General features: G+C 40.0%; 1 protein-coding gene across 1 annotated transcript in view; it reads right to left on the bottom strand.

Moving 5' to 3' along the window:
• Positions 1–13,523, bottom strand: part of snta1 (syntrophin, alpha 1) — a 38,220-nt gene extending 24,697 nt beyond the window's left edge. Inside the window, exons 1-2 of the mRNA XM_010775126.1 lie at positions 13,110–13,523; positions 5,160–5,345 (exon numbers count right to left, since the gene is read on the bottom strand). Coding sequence (XP_010773428.1) covers positions 5,160–5,345; positions 13,110–13,392 — 469 coding nt within the window. The 5' untranslated portion in view covers positions 13,393–13,523. The remainder of the gene's footprint in view (positions 1–5,159; positions 5,346–13,109) is intronic.
• Positions 13,524–14,141: the final 618 nt, after the last annotated feature.

The following is a 14,141-nucleotide window of genomic DNA, read 5'->3' as shown; positions in this document are numbered from 1 at the left end:
CTCCCAGCAGCTTCTACTGAGGCCTTCCGAGTCAACGGCCAGAACGCCGACACCTCCTCATCTCCACCGCTCCCATGTTTTATTTTGTGTTGACATAAATTAGTCTCTCTGCGTTTCTGCGCTGGGCTAATGCTAATGCTAATGCTAATAATGATAATAAAATGGCGGCTACACAAACGTTTTTGGGAGTTTGACGGGGCGTGGTTTGCATTCCGCCCAGCCAATCAGACACAGGAACCTTTTTCTCCCACGAAGTAAAAAAGGTTCTGATGAAGTAATTTTAGTTCCGGCTCTTTTTGGTGTGAACGCGACATTTGAAACATATCAGTCGAATTGTCCATCATTGAGGCATCAAAAAACTTTTGGACGTCAAAGCCAAATCAGATTCAAATAAAATATGTTTTATTCAGGTAAAGCCTTACAGTCCTGATAAAACAGTGCTTAAATCATACTTTGACTTGAAGCATGACATACTTCTACAGTGTATCAATAGTTCATGCTTACACATTGGCCAACAATGGGGATAACAGAAATGAGGAGACTCTAAATTTCAAACAAGACATGTCCTACAAAAATAACTTTTAGACAATGAAAAGACTGAAACCATAGAGCTTCTGTAACTAAGTCTATTGAATACATCCGTGTGTTTTTATGTGTATTATTCCTGAGCACACCTAGATTAAGAAAAGGCAGGACAGACACAAAAAGCTGTGTTCAGAAATGTCTTGGTAGAGGAAAAGTATCTCTGTCTCTCTATCTCATTCTGTCCCTTATACCCTCGTGCACAGACAATCAGAAAAGGATGACCCCTGGATTTCCAAGTAAATTGTTCTGAAAATTCAGGCTGACATTATCCTCACCAAGAAGAAAAATGGACCTCACCACATGGAACAAGTCTGTCAAACATTCTCGTCAGAAAGAGGCTAGACAAAAGAAGTATGACTCTTCCACAAATTAACTCATTTAAGAAAACAGGTCTCTATCTGTATTGTGTTGAGATCAATTGACTATAAGCAGTTTAGTCAATGTGACATCACCTATTGGTTTTGCTAATGACTGCTTCCAGGTTTTTGGTTGTCATTGCGGTATTCAAAGCATTTCAGGAAACCAAAATGTTACAATTAACATTAAAAAAAATAGAAAAATAATGTTTTTGACGTTTTTATGATTAAGTTTTTATGAACCTCTTTCTCATAAATAAATGCATGTGTCTTTCTCCACTGAGATATGGTTGATGGGTGTAGTTTGGTAGAAAGAAAAAGTTCCTACATCAAACTGCTCACAAAAAGGTCTGTTGATTTTCTTGAGAAACTGGGTCATGATTTTAGGAAAACACTGCTCAGATGTATAGTTTGGCACTTTGAGAACTACAAGCACCATATTGCTTCCAATAAATGTGAGATAAAATGCCTATTCCCACCCATTTCTGGAAATTGACGGGCTGCGTTTTCTAACATCGCACTCCTCACTATAATGTTTTTCGTACCTACCGCTTCTGTGCGTGGCCGCTTGGAATACCTAAAACACTTTTGCTAATTTAGATGTGGTCTGAGGACATATCGTACACACTGTTTCTTTGTGAACAAAGCAAAGTCTTAAGCCACCAAGTAAGAGGGTCAAGTCTGCTACTGGCTACCAAAACTAGAATATAAATGAGGTAGTTGTACAACAGCTCTGAGCAGCCACTCATCCACACTATGGGTTTCACAACAGGCCTCAGCAGCTCAATCAATAGTATTACATTCTTCCTCTGCACTTCGAAACATAGTGTACTAGTAATTTGACTTCTCGGATACATGAACAGCACTCACACACACAGAGACACTGACATGCATCTTCTCCCAATGAACACATTCCCATGCACACACACTCACACTTACCTCGGTGCCCTGACCTTTGGAGCCAATTTATCCTGCGTCTCTGTTTCACACCATGTGGCAGTGTGTGTAGAATTTGGTTGTGTGTGTGATTTTCTGTCAGGCTTTGTGGTTTGGTCCTGTAGAGCTGCCTCACATGTCTGCTTTGTTCTTTTATTTCTCTCCCAATTTTTTTTTTATTTCACATGTTGAATTGCTCCATGATGTTCTCACACTGAAGATTTAGCAACATCTTTATAAATCCACCTTCTATTGTGAATGCAACCCTGTATGAGTCTGTATCTTATATATATAGCACATTCAGGTGTGATAATAAGGCATGCGGTGAAATGTTAAGGTGACTTATGTACCTATCCTCTATGTCCTCGTCCTTCACACACACACACACACACACACACACACACACACACACACACACACACACACACACACACACACACACACACACACACACACACACACACACACACACACACGGCCATACACAAACACACACAGTCAGGCTGTAAATGTCGCTGGGCGGAAATGAAGGGCCCTGTGGTTATATGGTTCCATCTGGTCTCTTATATTTATCCGACCCTCTCAGGTGGTTACTGTTCCTCTCGTGCTGACACACATTGATTATTCCATCACCATTTTGATGTATGGTGACTGTGAGACATGATTACAGAGGAAGAGGAGCGTGCAGAGGGCATCCTATTCGAAACATATAAACATATATATATATATTATTTTTTTTTAAAAAGCGATTTAGGAAAGCAGGAGGCAGAAGGTTTACAAATATTAACACTCAACAGTCCTGCCCCTTTCATCTGGTTATGGCTGCTACGCAAATGTGTGGGACATATATATTCACAGGATTTATTAAAAATAAAGTGAACAATGGTAAACCTATTTACAGCTGTGCTATATCAGCTATAACACCAAACGCTTTTCAAAACCAATCTTAAAAATAATTTTCTTGTTTTCTAGTCTGTTAATGTTAGGCATTTAGACAATATGGACTTTCACTCACTGAAAGAAAAATACATACACCTTGAAAACATTCCTCACCTTGATTATACTGCTTAAGGTTTAAGGCAGAGCTCAGATTTAATACCTTACATGTGCTGTTATTACAATCTAATTTCCACTAATCTTAGTGTGCGAAAATCGGTTTAATACAGGCAAAGATATTTCTTCTTCCTCTTGACTTCCAAAAGGTTAAAAAGGAAAAATCCTGCCACAAGCGCAGAATGCCACTCAGGCTTGTAATGTAACTCACCTAGAATAGATGTTGTGAAAGTACTTATCTGACAGATTCAAGTATTACTGTTCACACATTCCAGATATTTTAATGTGATGTAGGCAGTGTCTCCTTGATCTCACTCAAGGCCGTCTGTGTTGTGAATTTCACAGAGCGAAGAAAAGTGCCTTAAGCGCAGCAGTGGTGGCTTGTTTGTTGCTGCGCTGTAGGAAAGACTGCTACTCTGACCTTAAGCACTGTAGTAGTGCCAAGTAGGAGTCTGTTTCTGACAGTGTTTCTGAATAAACCAAAGCAAACATCTTACTTGGACTACATGTCAAATGCACTCAAGTATTTGTTGATGATGCACAAATAGTATTGAAAGGCAAATCTGAATGTTAAAAACTGGATCTAGAAAGCTCATAGCGTCCTGCAGACACAAACACCCCTTTCCCTTCAGTGAGCTTCCAAGCCTCTTTCGTCTCCTCACTCCTCTATCAGGTCCTTGGGGGGGAAGGGAAACCCATGAAATGATTCCTGACATGACGGATCACAGAGCAGCGCTGGTTGAGCCGTCTGATAAACACTTTTCTGCCTGACTGTGGACAAGTAAGGCAGGGGGATTTGCAATGATTTCCCCTGGCTGTACCTGCTCCGCTGACTGAGGTTACTGACGCCAGCCCACTGTGCAAGCTAACCCACAGAAATGCTGTTACACGGAAAACTGGTAACTCTAGATTTACTTTCCTACATTTACTTTCTCAAAAGCACATTGTATGTCGTGTTGCATTAGTTATCTTTTTTTTCTTATTTATTGGACCTGTTCGAAACACGTAAGAATTTGGGTGTGTGTGGGCACAGTTACCTTAGAAACACTTTGGCGAACTAGGTTTTCATCTGAAAATATACATCGAGAGCACATAAGGTCTGAAGTGTCAGTTCGACTCACATCGCTGCTCATAACTTGTTAGCTTCTGTTTGGACTCTGTGGGCAAGCTCGCTCTCGTAACACTGACTTTTAAACACAGAGAATATAAAGATCAATAGAAGAAATAAATAAACGTGAAGAAACTAAATGTCAAGTTTTACTGCTCATGATGGAAACATATTCTTTTTGAATAGTAACATTTTGTATAATACATCAATCAAACTCTAGAATCTTTGCATCTGTAGCGAATCTTCAATTCAACCCAGCTTCGTGGGAGGCCACGGAAAATTCCTGTGATGCAATCAGTTGGCAAGACGACAGATTGTTTTTAATCCCACTCTTCTGCCTTCACAACTAAAGATCACCTCTCATATTAAGAGATGTCACACCTGACTGACGCTTTAAGACAAACTTGCATACACAAACCCATCCAGCAAATTACTTTACTGTAAAAGGAGACAAAAAGAGACAGAGAGTTACGGTACAAACTATTTCAAATACCTGCTGACTACACTGAAAACCTTTTTACAGTACAGCCGGTCTTACCGTGTACGTTTTCAACAGTTCTCAGACCTGACACCAAGAGCAACACAATACTTTCTGTTATTAACAGCGTTTGATGGACGACAGAGGTGTGAGCCACAACAATATTCTCAATATTTGGTTTCCTCTCCCTTTCCAGTTCAACTCATTATTTTGATGTTTCTGAGGATGTCTGATCAAAGTTGTTACTTAACAGATTGTCTCTCGGCTCATCACATATGGCCCTTTAGGGAAAAGGAACCAAACTGCAGGAGAAATGCAGCAAAACATATTCAAGTATCAAAAGTTTCCTTTGTTTTCATCTGTGCATATATCTGGGGCAGCTAGTGAAGAAAGGGAAATGCTCCTTTGTCATGAAGGAGAATAATTTTATTTTGACTGCTCTGAGGATTATTTTTTGGAAATAAATATGATGCTTCCTTTTGATGCAGCAGAAAAAGTTGTGACATATTTCACAAGTGTTATCTCCTGGCAGAACGTTTTAACAGCAAAGCAGAGACAAAAAAGAAAGACAGTGATTACAGAAGACATCCTCAGACAAAGAGTGTGTTTCATTTTCTTTTTTTCTGAGTGAAATAAATCTTACCTTCGAGGATGACTTCTTTGCCAGTTTTTTTCAGTGCTTGCACAGCCTCATCATGTGTGGCCTCCCTTAAGTCGTAGCTATTGACAGACAATATGGCGTCCCCAACATAAAGGGCCTCCGTCTGGTCAGCAGCCAGGCCCTTGAAAATCTTGGAGATGAGGATTGGCATCTTGTTCTCCTTCCCACCTGCATGACAAAAACGTGTTGCTGTTTCATCTTATATTTCTTCATGGATCTGCTACTTTACTTACAATGGACACATTATACGGGATTTCATACATTTACACTTGAATAGTGCAACCATAACCGTCCGCTTCTGACCCCTGATCAGCTTTATCGGAGCAGCTGGGAATTAAGTTATTTTCTACTTACACAATCCATGCAAAGTGCAAGTGCTTACGCTAAGAGCTCCAGTACACCAACAACATCCAATACGGCATGCTGTTAAAAGGTGGTGGAATATGGAGCTGGGAGCAATTCACAACTTCACACTCATAAGCTAGTTTTCAGGTCACAGTGAAATAAGACCAGGACTAGAATAAATACTGATATTGAAACCAAAGAGAAAGATGACAGCTTAGTTTAATGAAAAGATACAGTTCATTAGCATGTTGTCCAATAACTGCATGTTTTAGACACAGAGCCTAACTATACAATAATTAAAGGTCCGCTATTATACTGTTTTTCCTCAATATATTATAGGTCTCAGATATATACAAACATGTCTCTGAAGTGTTTGGCTCCAAATACCAAACAGATCATTGCAGCATCCCATAATCCCCTCTGTTTCAGCCCTGTTTCAAAAGTGCTGATTCTCTGTCTGTTACTTTAGATGAAAATAAGGAGCCACTCCCCTCTGAGAGATATTTGGTTAAAAAAAACACAATGGTGCTCTAGGAGGAGATTCAGGTGATAAGGTGGACGGGGGTTACCTTGGTTGGTTATTGGCTAATGGTCACACAAGCCAAAACATCGTTATGACATCATAAAGTGGCCAAAATTTGATCAGCTCATTTTCAGACAGGTTTTTATATAAATGGATCAGGACAAAAAGAGAGAGAATCTTTCTTCCTGAAACTTCCAGAATGTCTTTACACAGAGGGGACGCATGTTGATGTATAAAAAGACATAATAGGTCACCTTTAAGATCCACACATAATTTACTTCCATTTACTATCCTCATATTGGAGCAATCAAGGTCTAAAGATGTCAGTCACCTAAACTACAGAGACCATATGAGGACAGACTCTGAGAGCAGCGATTAGCCTCCTGTACTAACTGCAGCAGTTTCCCATCTCTTCCTCTCTCCCTCCCTCCATCTCTCCCCCTCCCTCCTTTTCTCTCCCCCTTCCCCCTTCACTCTCTTTCTCTCTCTCTCATTAAATGAAGGTCAGCAGCTAGTAGGCTGATGGATCTGCTTGTTGCTGTGGGCTTCCACTCTTCATGAGAAATATGGTCATTAATGTCAGCCGGCAGTTGGACTCTGGCCTTCAGGCATGTGAGGAATCATCTAAAAGAGAATTACATTTAATTATTTTTAAACACATCTTCTACAGGTTGCTTCCTCTGGGTGATTCCTTTGGATTTTACTCATGTATAATCGTTCAGAGGCCACTGCATGGTATTCTTCATTTAAACACACCAGGGCTGAGCTGACACACTCCTACTATGCATGTCAGTCATGCTGTTGGGGTTTGAGAAGGAGGGATTATGCAGCTACTTGACCGCTCTGTGACATCAGATTGTTGTTCACTGCATGACTGAGTATTAGAAGTGATATGATGCCCTTTACTTACAGAGTCTCTAAATTGTGATGTGTTGATATAAATATTAAGTGGAGATTAGGTGCAACCTGAATATCTCATCAAGCGTTTTTTATTTCAGTATTTCAAACAAAATCATGAACTTCACTAATGTTTTTAAATCATTAAAAAAAGTAAAGTTACTGGAATTTGGCACAAAACATAGAAAGGCAGCATTTAAATACAACCATATAAAACGACGCACAGCGGAAAAGAAGAAGTGGACATCTTCCATTGGACAAACAACAGTATTCTGTCTCTGATCACATATTTGTTGCATACAGTACATGCAGCTGTGAGTGAGGAGCTGTGACTGTCAGACAAGAACTGTAGTAGTGACACAAGCGCAATATTGTGCAACTGTTAAGTTCCCCCGAGAGACCTGAGCATGTCAGAAATGAAGCTCCATAAAGAAAACTGCTATTGGTGGGGGGAAAAGGAGCCCATCATACACAGCTTTAGCCATGCCTAACACTGGAACCCTCTATAGAGACATGGTTGGATTCCGACTGCGCGGCATGAATGAACCTGCATAAGGCCCTTAAAGATATGAGCATGATTTTTTTCCACAACACCGCTAGCCAAGACCATACAATTCTGAGGCATTACCAGTGTACAACTTATGATGCAAGTTGTTGGATGCCATTTTATCAAACTTTTGACATCACTCGTTGTACATCAAAGAATAAAATCTGTTTACCATTATTTTCATTTGAGTTAAAAACCAATGTGGAGATCGGTAAAATAAGTTATCTCCTTTATTATTCTGGACTATAATACTAAATCCTATACTATAATACTTATTGTATATCTTAGGTAAAGCACTTTGAACTACTGTACCATATGTTCATATGATTTGTGCTGTAGAAAAAATTTAGCATTAGCTTTGTACAAAACATAGAAAAACTGACCTCTTTAACATTTCTGGGTAACAAAGGGAAAATATTGTGTTCCGTTGGTAGGTAAGTCAAACTATTTGGCATTGTAGGTAGAAGTGATGGAGGGTGTATTTTCCATACCCTAGGGAAGTACTTCTACTACCTCTACAACTATAGAGTTTTTTGTGGAATGGTATTGCTAAGGAACTATCTTTTGGTGTCCTGTGCTAATACAATCCCAAAATGCTAATAAAGACATGAGTCAGCATCAATTGATCCTTTAAAAACAAGTCAAATCTAAAATGTGTTTTTCCCAAAACAGTAATAATTCAAACATTTAAATGCAACGTGCTATTATAGCCAACTGTGTGGAAAGCCAAGTTTGCTGAATTGGCCTCATGTGGTAAACAGTAAGCACCCTTAGGAACAGTTACATTATTAAAGTAGATTATTATTATGCAGGGGCGCAATGATTACGAGGCCATGTCATCTCTAGAAGCTTAGGGAGACATTCCTCCCACAGCAGGTCAGCAAAAGAGCCAGACACGACCAAAAATTAAGATTAGCCACTTCCAAAGTAATTTTGTTCTAATTAAATATGATAGAAGAACAGTGAAACTCATTTTAAGTAATGATGCTGCTTGTCTCTCAACAGTTCACAGACATGCTGACACATGCCTGGAATTGTCCGCTGATCACTATCTGAAACAATAACATACAGTATGTGTGGTCTTGAATTTCAAGTTAAAGGGTCTGCTGTCCTGTGGGGCCAGTGACTTGCTCATCGCCTCCATACAAATCTTCCCAGCTGGTTTGAGGATTATATTTAAATACCTCCCTGTCACAAGTTCCTCCCTGTCACAAGTTGCTTTTCTAACCTTCAGGTTACCTTTTGCCCGCATTTGCTCTACCACAGAAACTGTAGTGAATTACCATGCTCTATATTATTATCCTTTGAGTGCGCAAAGACTCCATGGTACTTTAGAAATACACAAACTGCTGACTCTTTGATTTCTTACATGAAGTATTTAAAGATGTACCACTAGACATCCAACAGTTGTTTACTAATGGGACTATTGGGAAGGGAAGTTTTCATTGATTTCAAGTATTTGTATCAAGTATCAAATGGCAAATGTTAACACTCATTTTACTACTGTACATTACTGCTGGGCTGCTGGTCCAACTACAACATTAATTGAAAGCCAACTAATGCAGGGTAGATGTGGGGTCTTGCAGACTTGAACATCATTACAAGTGCAGGATACGGCCGGTGACCTTTCAGCTTCATTAAAATATGACATGCTAATATCCTTCGTGACAAACCAATGTTAATAGAGCGTTCACCAAATGACTTCCAACTTTACCGACTGCAATACTATCTCCTTTTACATGATGAGTGGTGCAAATGAATGTGAAGGAACTATTTAAAGTAAATGGTTGGAGAAGAAGGCAAAAGGAAGCTGGCTCATTTGAGAGGATGATATTGGTGTCCGAATGGCCTGGCAACTGCATCAATGATGTCTGTACATATTGTAGATATTTGAACCAATAAGAGGACACAATATGTGATGGATAAGAAGATTTGACACACTAAACATTTCTGAACTTGGGGCAGCCAGACTATATGTCCTCTCTTTACTGCTTTTAGGTTTGTATCTGAAATATCTCTTACTGACATGAATGCTGAATAAGCATCATTGACATATGGGAAAAATAGCATCAATGTCTGCCACTCCTACACAACACTCCCATATTCCCTTCCAACCCCTACCTTTTGTTCTCCAATGTTCACATCAAACACAGCTTAGCACCCCTCAGCCGGCAGTCTGTCACTCAGCTGACAGGAAGGTGGCACTGTGGAGGTGGGGTGGAGCCACTGGAGCTACCCATGACAGGTAAATGAAGGGTACTCATTTCTACAACACTGACATGTACCTAATTAGGTAATTATTTGCTCACAATGTGTTTGCTGTGATAATGCTTATTTCAAAGAATTTCGCATGATTAGCACTTAACTTTATTAAACTCAGCTGAGTTGCATGCAGTGCTAATGAGCACTGGAGTAAACTACAGCAAAAGATGTAACACAAAAATCTTCAAAAATAGTCTAATAACATATTCCTGATGAATTTGCAGAACCAGATAAGAAGACAATGGCTTTTTAATAATATATGTGTTGCATAACACTCCACCTTGGCCTTATTAGCTGACACATATATTCTCACATTTTGGAAATTTCGTGACGAAAGATTTTCAGACATCAAAACATTGTTTCATAATGTTTGCCCTAAAACTGTCAGACCTGACTCAGATAAAGCACACTGGGATCATTTTTAAACAGTGTCAAGGAAGCTATTACATTCAAGTAATGTATTTTGATACCGTCACTGTTACTTTAGTTGTGGTAAAAACACACAAAGCTTACACCAAAGTGCTGCACCCAGAAATGCAGAAGCACACTCTTCTTCACGCTGACCAATAGGCCTCTGTAGAACTCTGGAGCCACACTTCCTAGCCTCTCTTCTTAAATTTAGACATGTGAGAGTAAAGGTTGTCCATGCTTTTCTGCGAGCTGGGGTGGGCTCCCTAAAATGAACACTAGTGGAGGACTCCACTCCCAGCCACATAGCTTTCATCCTTGGCCAATGGCAAGTGTGGGTTGCTCCTGTCAGCTGTTCACAATGTGGTGTCAGCTGGCCCACAACAGCTTCGCCTTGTTCTTTCATTTTCTTCAACCCCTTTCTTTTTCACACTGTACTATTTTTTACTCATTTGACCTATTGCTGGCTTTTTTCAAGACCGGTTTCCTGTATGGCTTTCTCTTTTTGCCTGTGCTTTCTCTTGATATCCTTCTGGTAAAACCTTCCTCCTCCATCTCTTCATCTCTGTCTTTGAACAACAGGCATCACAACAATGTCAAGCCGGCAGGGTGCCAGCTATGATTTTGTTTTAATAGCAGACTGTCTGATTTTCAAAGCCACCCATTTCCAGAAAGATGGACATAACATTTATGTCATTCGGGGCTTTGTTGTTGTTGTTGTTGGTGATGGTGGTGGTAGTGGCAGTGGTGGGGGGATGAAAATAAACATGTCACCAGCAGCCAAAAGGATGATCCCTCTTTGCAAAATGACAGTGGTGCAAGACCACAGCCGCCAATCAAATCGACCCAGTGCATCAGCCAATAATCAAGTGACAATATGTCAATACATTCAAACTGCAGACCAGTAAGGAGGTGGAGGCTCTAACACACATGTAAGATCACACACACAAACAAAATGTGTGTATATTATTCACCAATATTGTTGTGTTAATGTATCAACAAAACAAGGTAAGTGTCACCGAGCAATCACAATGATTGATGCATTGAAGTGTTATCAAAGCTGGTTAAGGTAAAGCTAGTTTTAATAACTGTGCTGCAGGGTAGCTTGTGAGTTTACTTCAGGTGTAACAAAAATCTTATTTAAGTGTTGATTATATTTCACATAATTAATCCACATCTCCCAACTAAAGGTATTACATAAATGTAGTGGGTAGAACTACAAAGTAACATAACATGGAAATACTCAAGTCAAGTACAATTAACTCAAAATGATACTGAAGTACTGTACTTGAGTAAATGTACTTAGTTACTTTACACCTCTGCCGTTAAACAACTGAAGGTCAGATACTAGCTACCACATGATGTATTTAATTTGCCAACCCTCTCCTACTTGTTTTTTTATTTTGTTTGGGTGGGTCCAGCAAACTATCTTCCAACAGGGTCCCACAACATGTTATGAACCAAAATCCAACATTACATATCCCCTGTTAGCAACTGTCGGCCAGCACAGTTGTTTTTGTGATTTTTCTTAACCTTTTATATTCATTTTTTGTCATATTTCTGAAGGGTGCATCTCAATTAAGTACTAGGCTGAAAATGAAAGTGGTGAACATAGAATCAGAGAAAAGAGTAAAACCAACACTGTTTTTACAGAATATAAACTACTTGGCTGGCTTGAAAAAACATTATTAATGCATTTGAATGCACAAATATGCATCTGTATTCCACCACTGCTACATTATAGTTCCACCAACATTGCTCTTATAACCTTGCAATGAGAAACGGTTGTGACCTCTCCATATCTTACAAGCCAGACTTGCATACCTGTTCTGTGTGCTGTTTGACGACTGATAAATGCCTTTTCCTTGCCTTGTTTCCACGATCTGCAGCAACAGGCTACTATCATGATGGAGATCTCTGTTAGGAAAATTCAGGGCTGCTCATTTGGAATCACTGTAAAAATTTAATAAATAAATGAACAGCATAGTTGAAATACAGTCTGAGCCATATTTGATTTGATTAGAATCGATCGATGTGACCGAAATGGTTTTCCAATCTTGTAGTTTAAATTGAGTAGGTTTTTATTTTATTTTGTGCTTTATGTCACTATTTAGTTTAGTGATAATTGTAATCTTACTGTGGACCACATTAAGTTTCCATCTTCCTGGCATACCAGACCTGTTTTAAAGGTTAAGTTGTGATTGCTCTGTGACACTTAGGCCTACCTTGTTTTGGTTGATACATTAACACAACAATATTGGTGAATAATATACACACATTTTGTTTGTGTGTGTGATCTTACATGCGTGTTAGAGCCTCCACCTCCTTACTGGTCTGCAGTTTGAATGTATTGACATATTGTCACTTGATTATTGGCTGATGCACTGGGTCGATTTGATTGGCGGGGTTCTGCTTAATGAGCACATTTGATGCTCATACAACTGAACTTTTACTTGAGGATTTTTTCAATGCAGGACTTTCACTTGTAACAGAGTATTCCTACACTCTGGTACTTCTACTGAAGTACAAGATCTTAGTACTTCTTCCGCCTCTGTTTAACGGGTGTGTTTGGGGAAAAGACTACGTAGGATTGATTTCCTGCTAACGTTAAACGACAGTAATCCCCGGTGGTGGCTGTGACTCTGAAATGGTTCCCTGTTGAGGTAAGGCACAGCGTGAGAGAATCACAGCTGTCATTTCTTCTCCATGCAAACCACAGCCCTCCATGAAATAAGTTTGAGTTACAATGCCTTCACTAACCGTCGTGGAAATTGACACTTTCTAACGGATTGAAGTTGGTTAGTTAACTGACAAGTAGCCTACACGGTTTTGTTTTCGCCGTCGCTGACATAAACTCAAACTCCCAACTAGCCAAAACTTGTGCTAACTACCGCCGCCTCGCCGTTTATGAAGTTAGCGGTTTGGTAATTATTTATTTAAAGTGCCTTACCTTTGATACTGATTCCCAGACCTCCAACATCTTGCTTGGTAACTCGCACGGTGCGCTTCACGTTGGTGATGGTTTCCGGGACCGGGGACAAGCTTAGGTTCGGGGGGTCTCCGTTGATAGCACCGGCGGGGTTCAGGGCTGGCTTTGCGGGCTCCTCGGCACCCTCCCCGGGGTTCAATGTGAGCGTGTCCTCGGTAAGAGTGGCCAAAACCCGGATCCAGCGGTCCACGGTCAGTCGAAGTTCCAGCAGTCCCGTTTTCTGCGCCTTCATCGCGGCAGCCATGTTCAACGCATTCCTGGAATAACTCTAGACGGGCTGGCAGTCCTGTAAAAAGATAGGGGGTGGAGGGATGGGGTAGGGGGCACACCACTCCCCTCTCTCCCCCCGACGTCCCCCTCCGAAGAGGTTTATCCAGTAGTAAGAAGTAAAGTTCATTGAGGGTGATACGATTAGCAATGGTATTGACACACACACTCAAAGTTCAAAGAGATGCGTGTTGAGTCCCTCCATTAATGAACTGTGAGCGATTGAGTCACACTTAATTAAGTTTTGATTCATTTTATTATGTATTTCAAGTGCATTGAACTAGCCGGGCTCAGATCACAGATCTAATTTGTAATGTGCCCAACAGACACAAAATCACTGCACTGATATACAGACGTTCTATCATGAAAAAAAAAAAAAAATCAATAGTGCTTCCAACACCAGATATTGCTCTGGCTTTCCAGTTGAAAGAGCTAATATTAGGCATGACATCCACAAATTCCTCTTCAGTTTGACCTCTGATGGCCAAAATGTTAAAGGATGTGAATTAGTTCACATCCAACATTTTTATCAAATCTTGTTGCTCCATGAATCTCTCAAAAATAAAATAAAGAAGATCATGCTCTATTAGTTCAAAATATAGTTCACAAAGAAAAAAAACATTCAGGCTGGTATTGCCTTAAGAAAGCAGATGGAAAGGATAAACCCCTCCAATCAATACCCAGCAAAATCTTAATAAAAAGTACACAGGATGAGTATGGTGTTCT

This window comes from Notothenia coriiceps, unplaced genomic scaffold, assembly GCF_000735185.1.
Source record: "Notothenia coriiceps isolate Sejong01 unplaced genomic scaffold, NC01 NC01_scaffold00015383, whole genome shotgun sequence".
NCBI classification, from domain to species: domain Eukaryota; kingdom Metazoa; phylum Chordata; class Actinopteri; order Perciformes; family Nototheniidae; genus Notothenia; species Notothenia coriiceps.
Note: the sequence above shows the minus strand (reverse complement) of the source record. Positions and strands in the feature narration are given on the sequence as shown.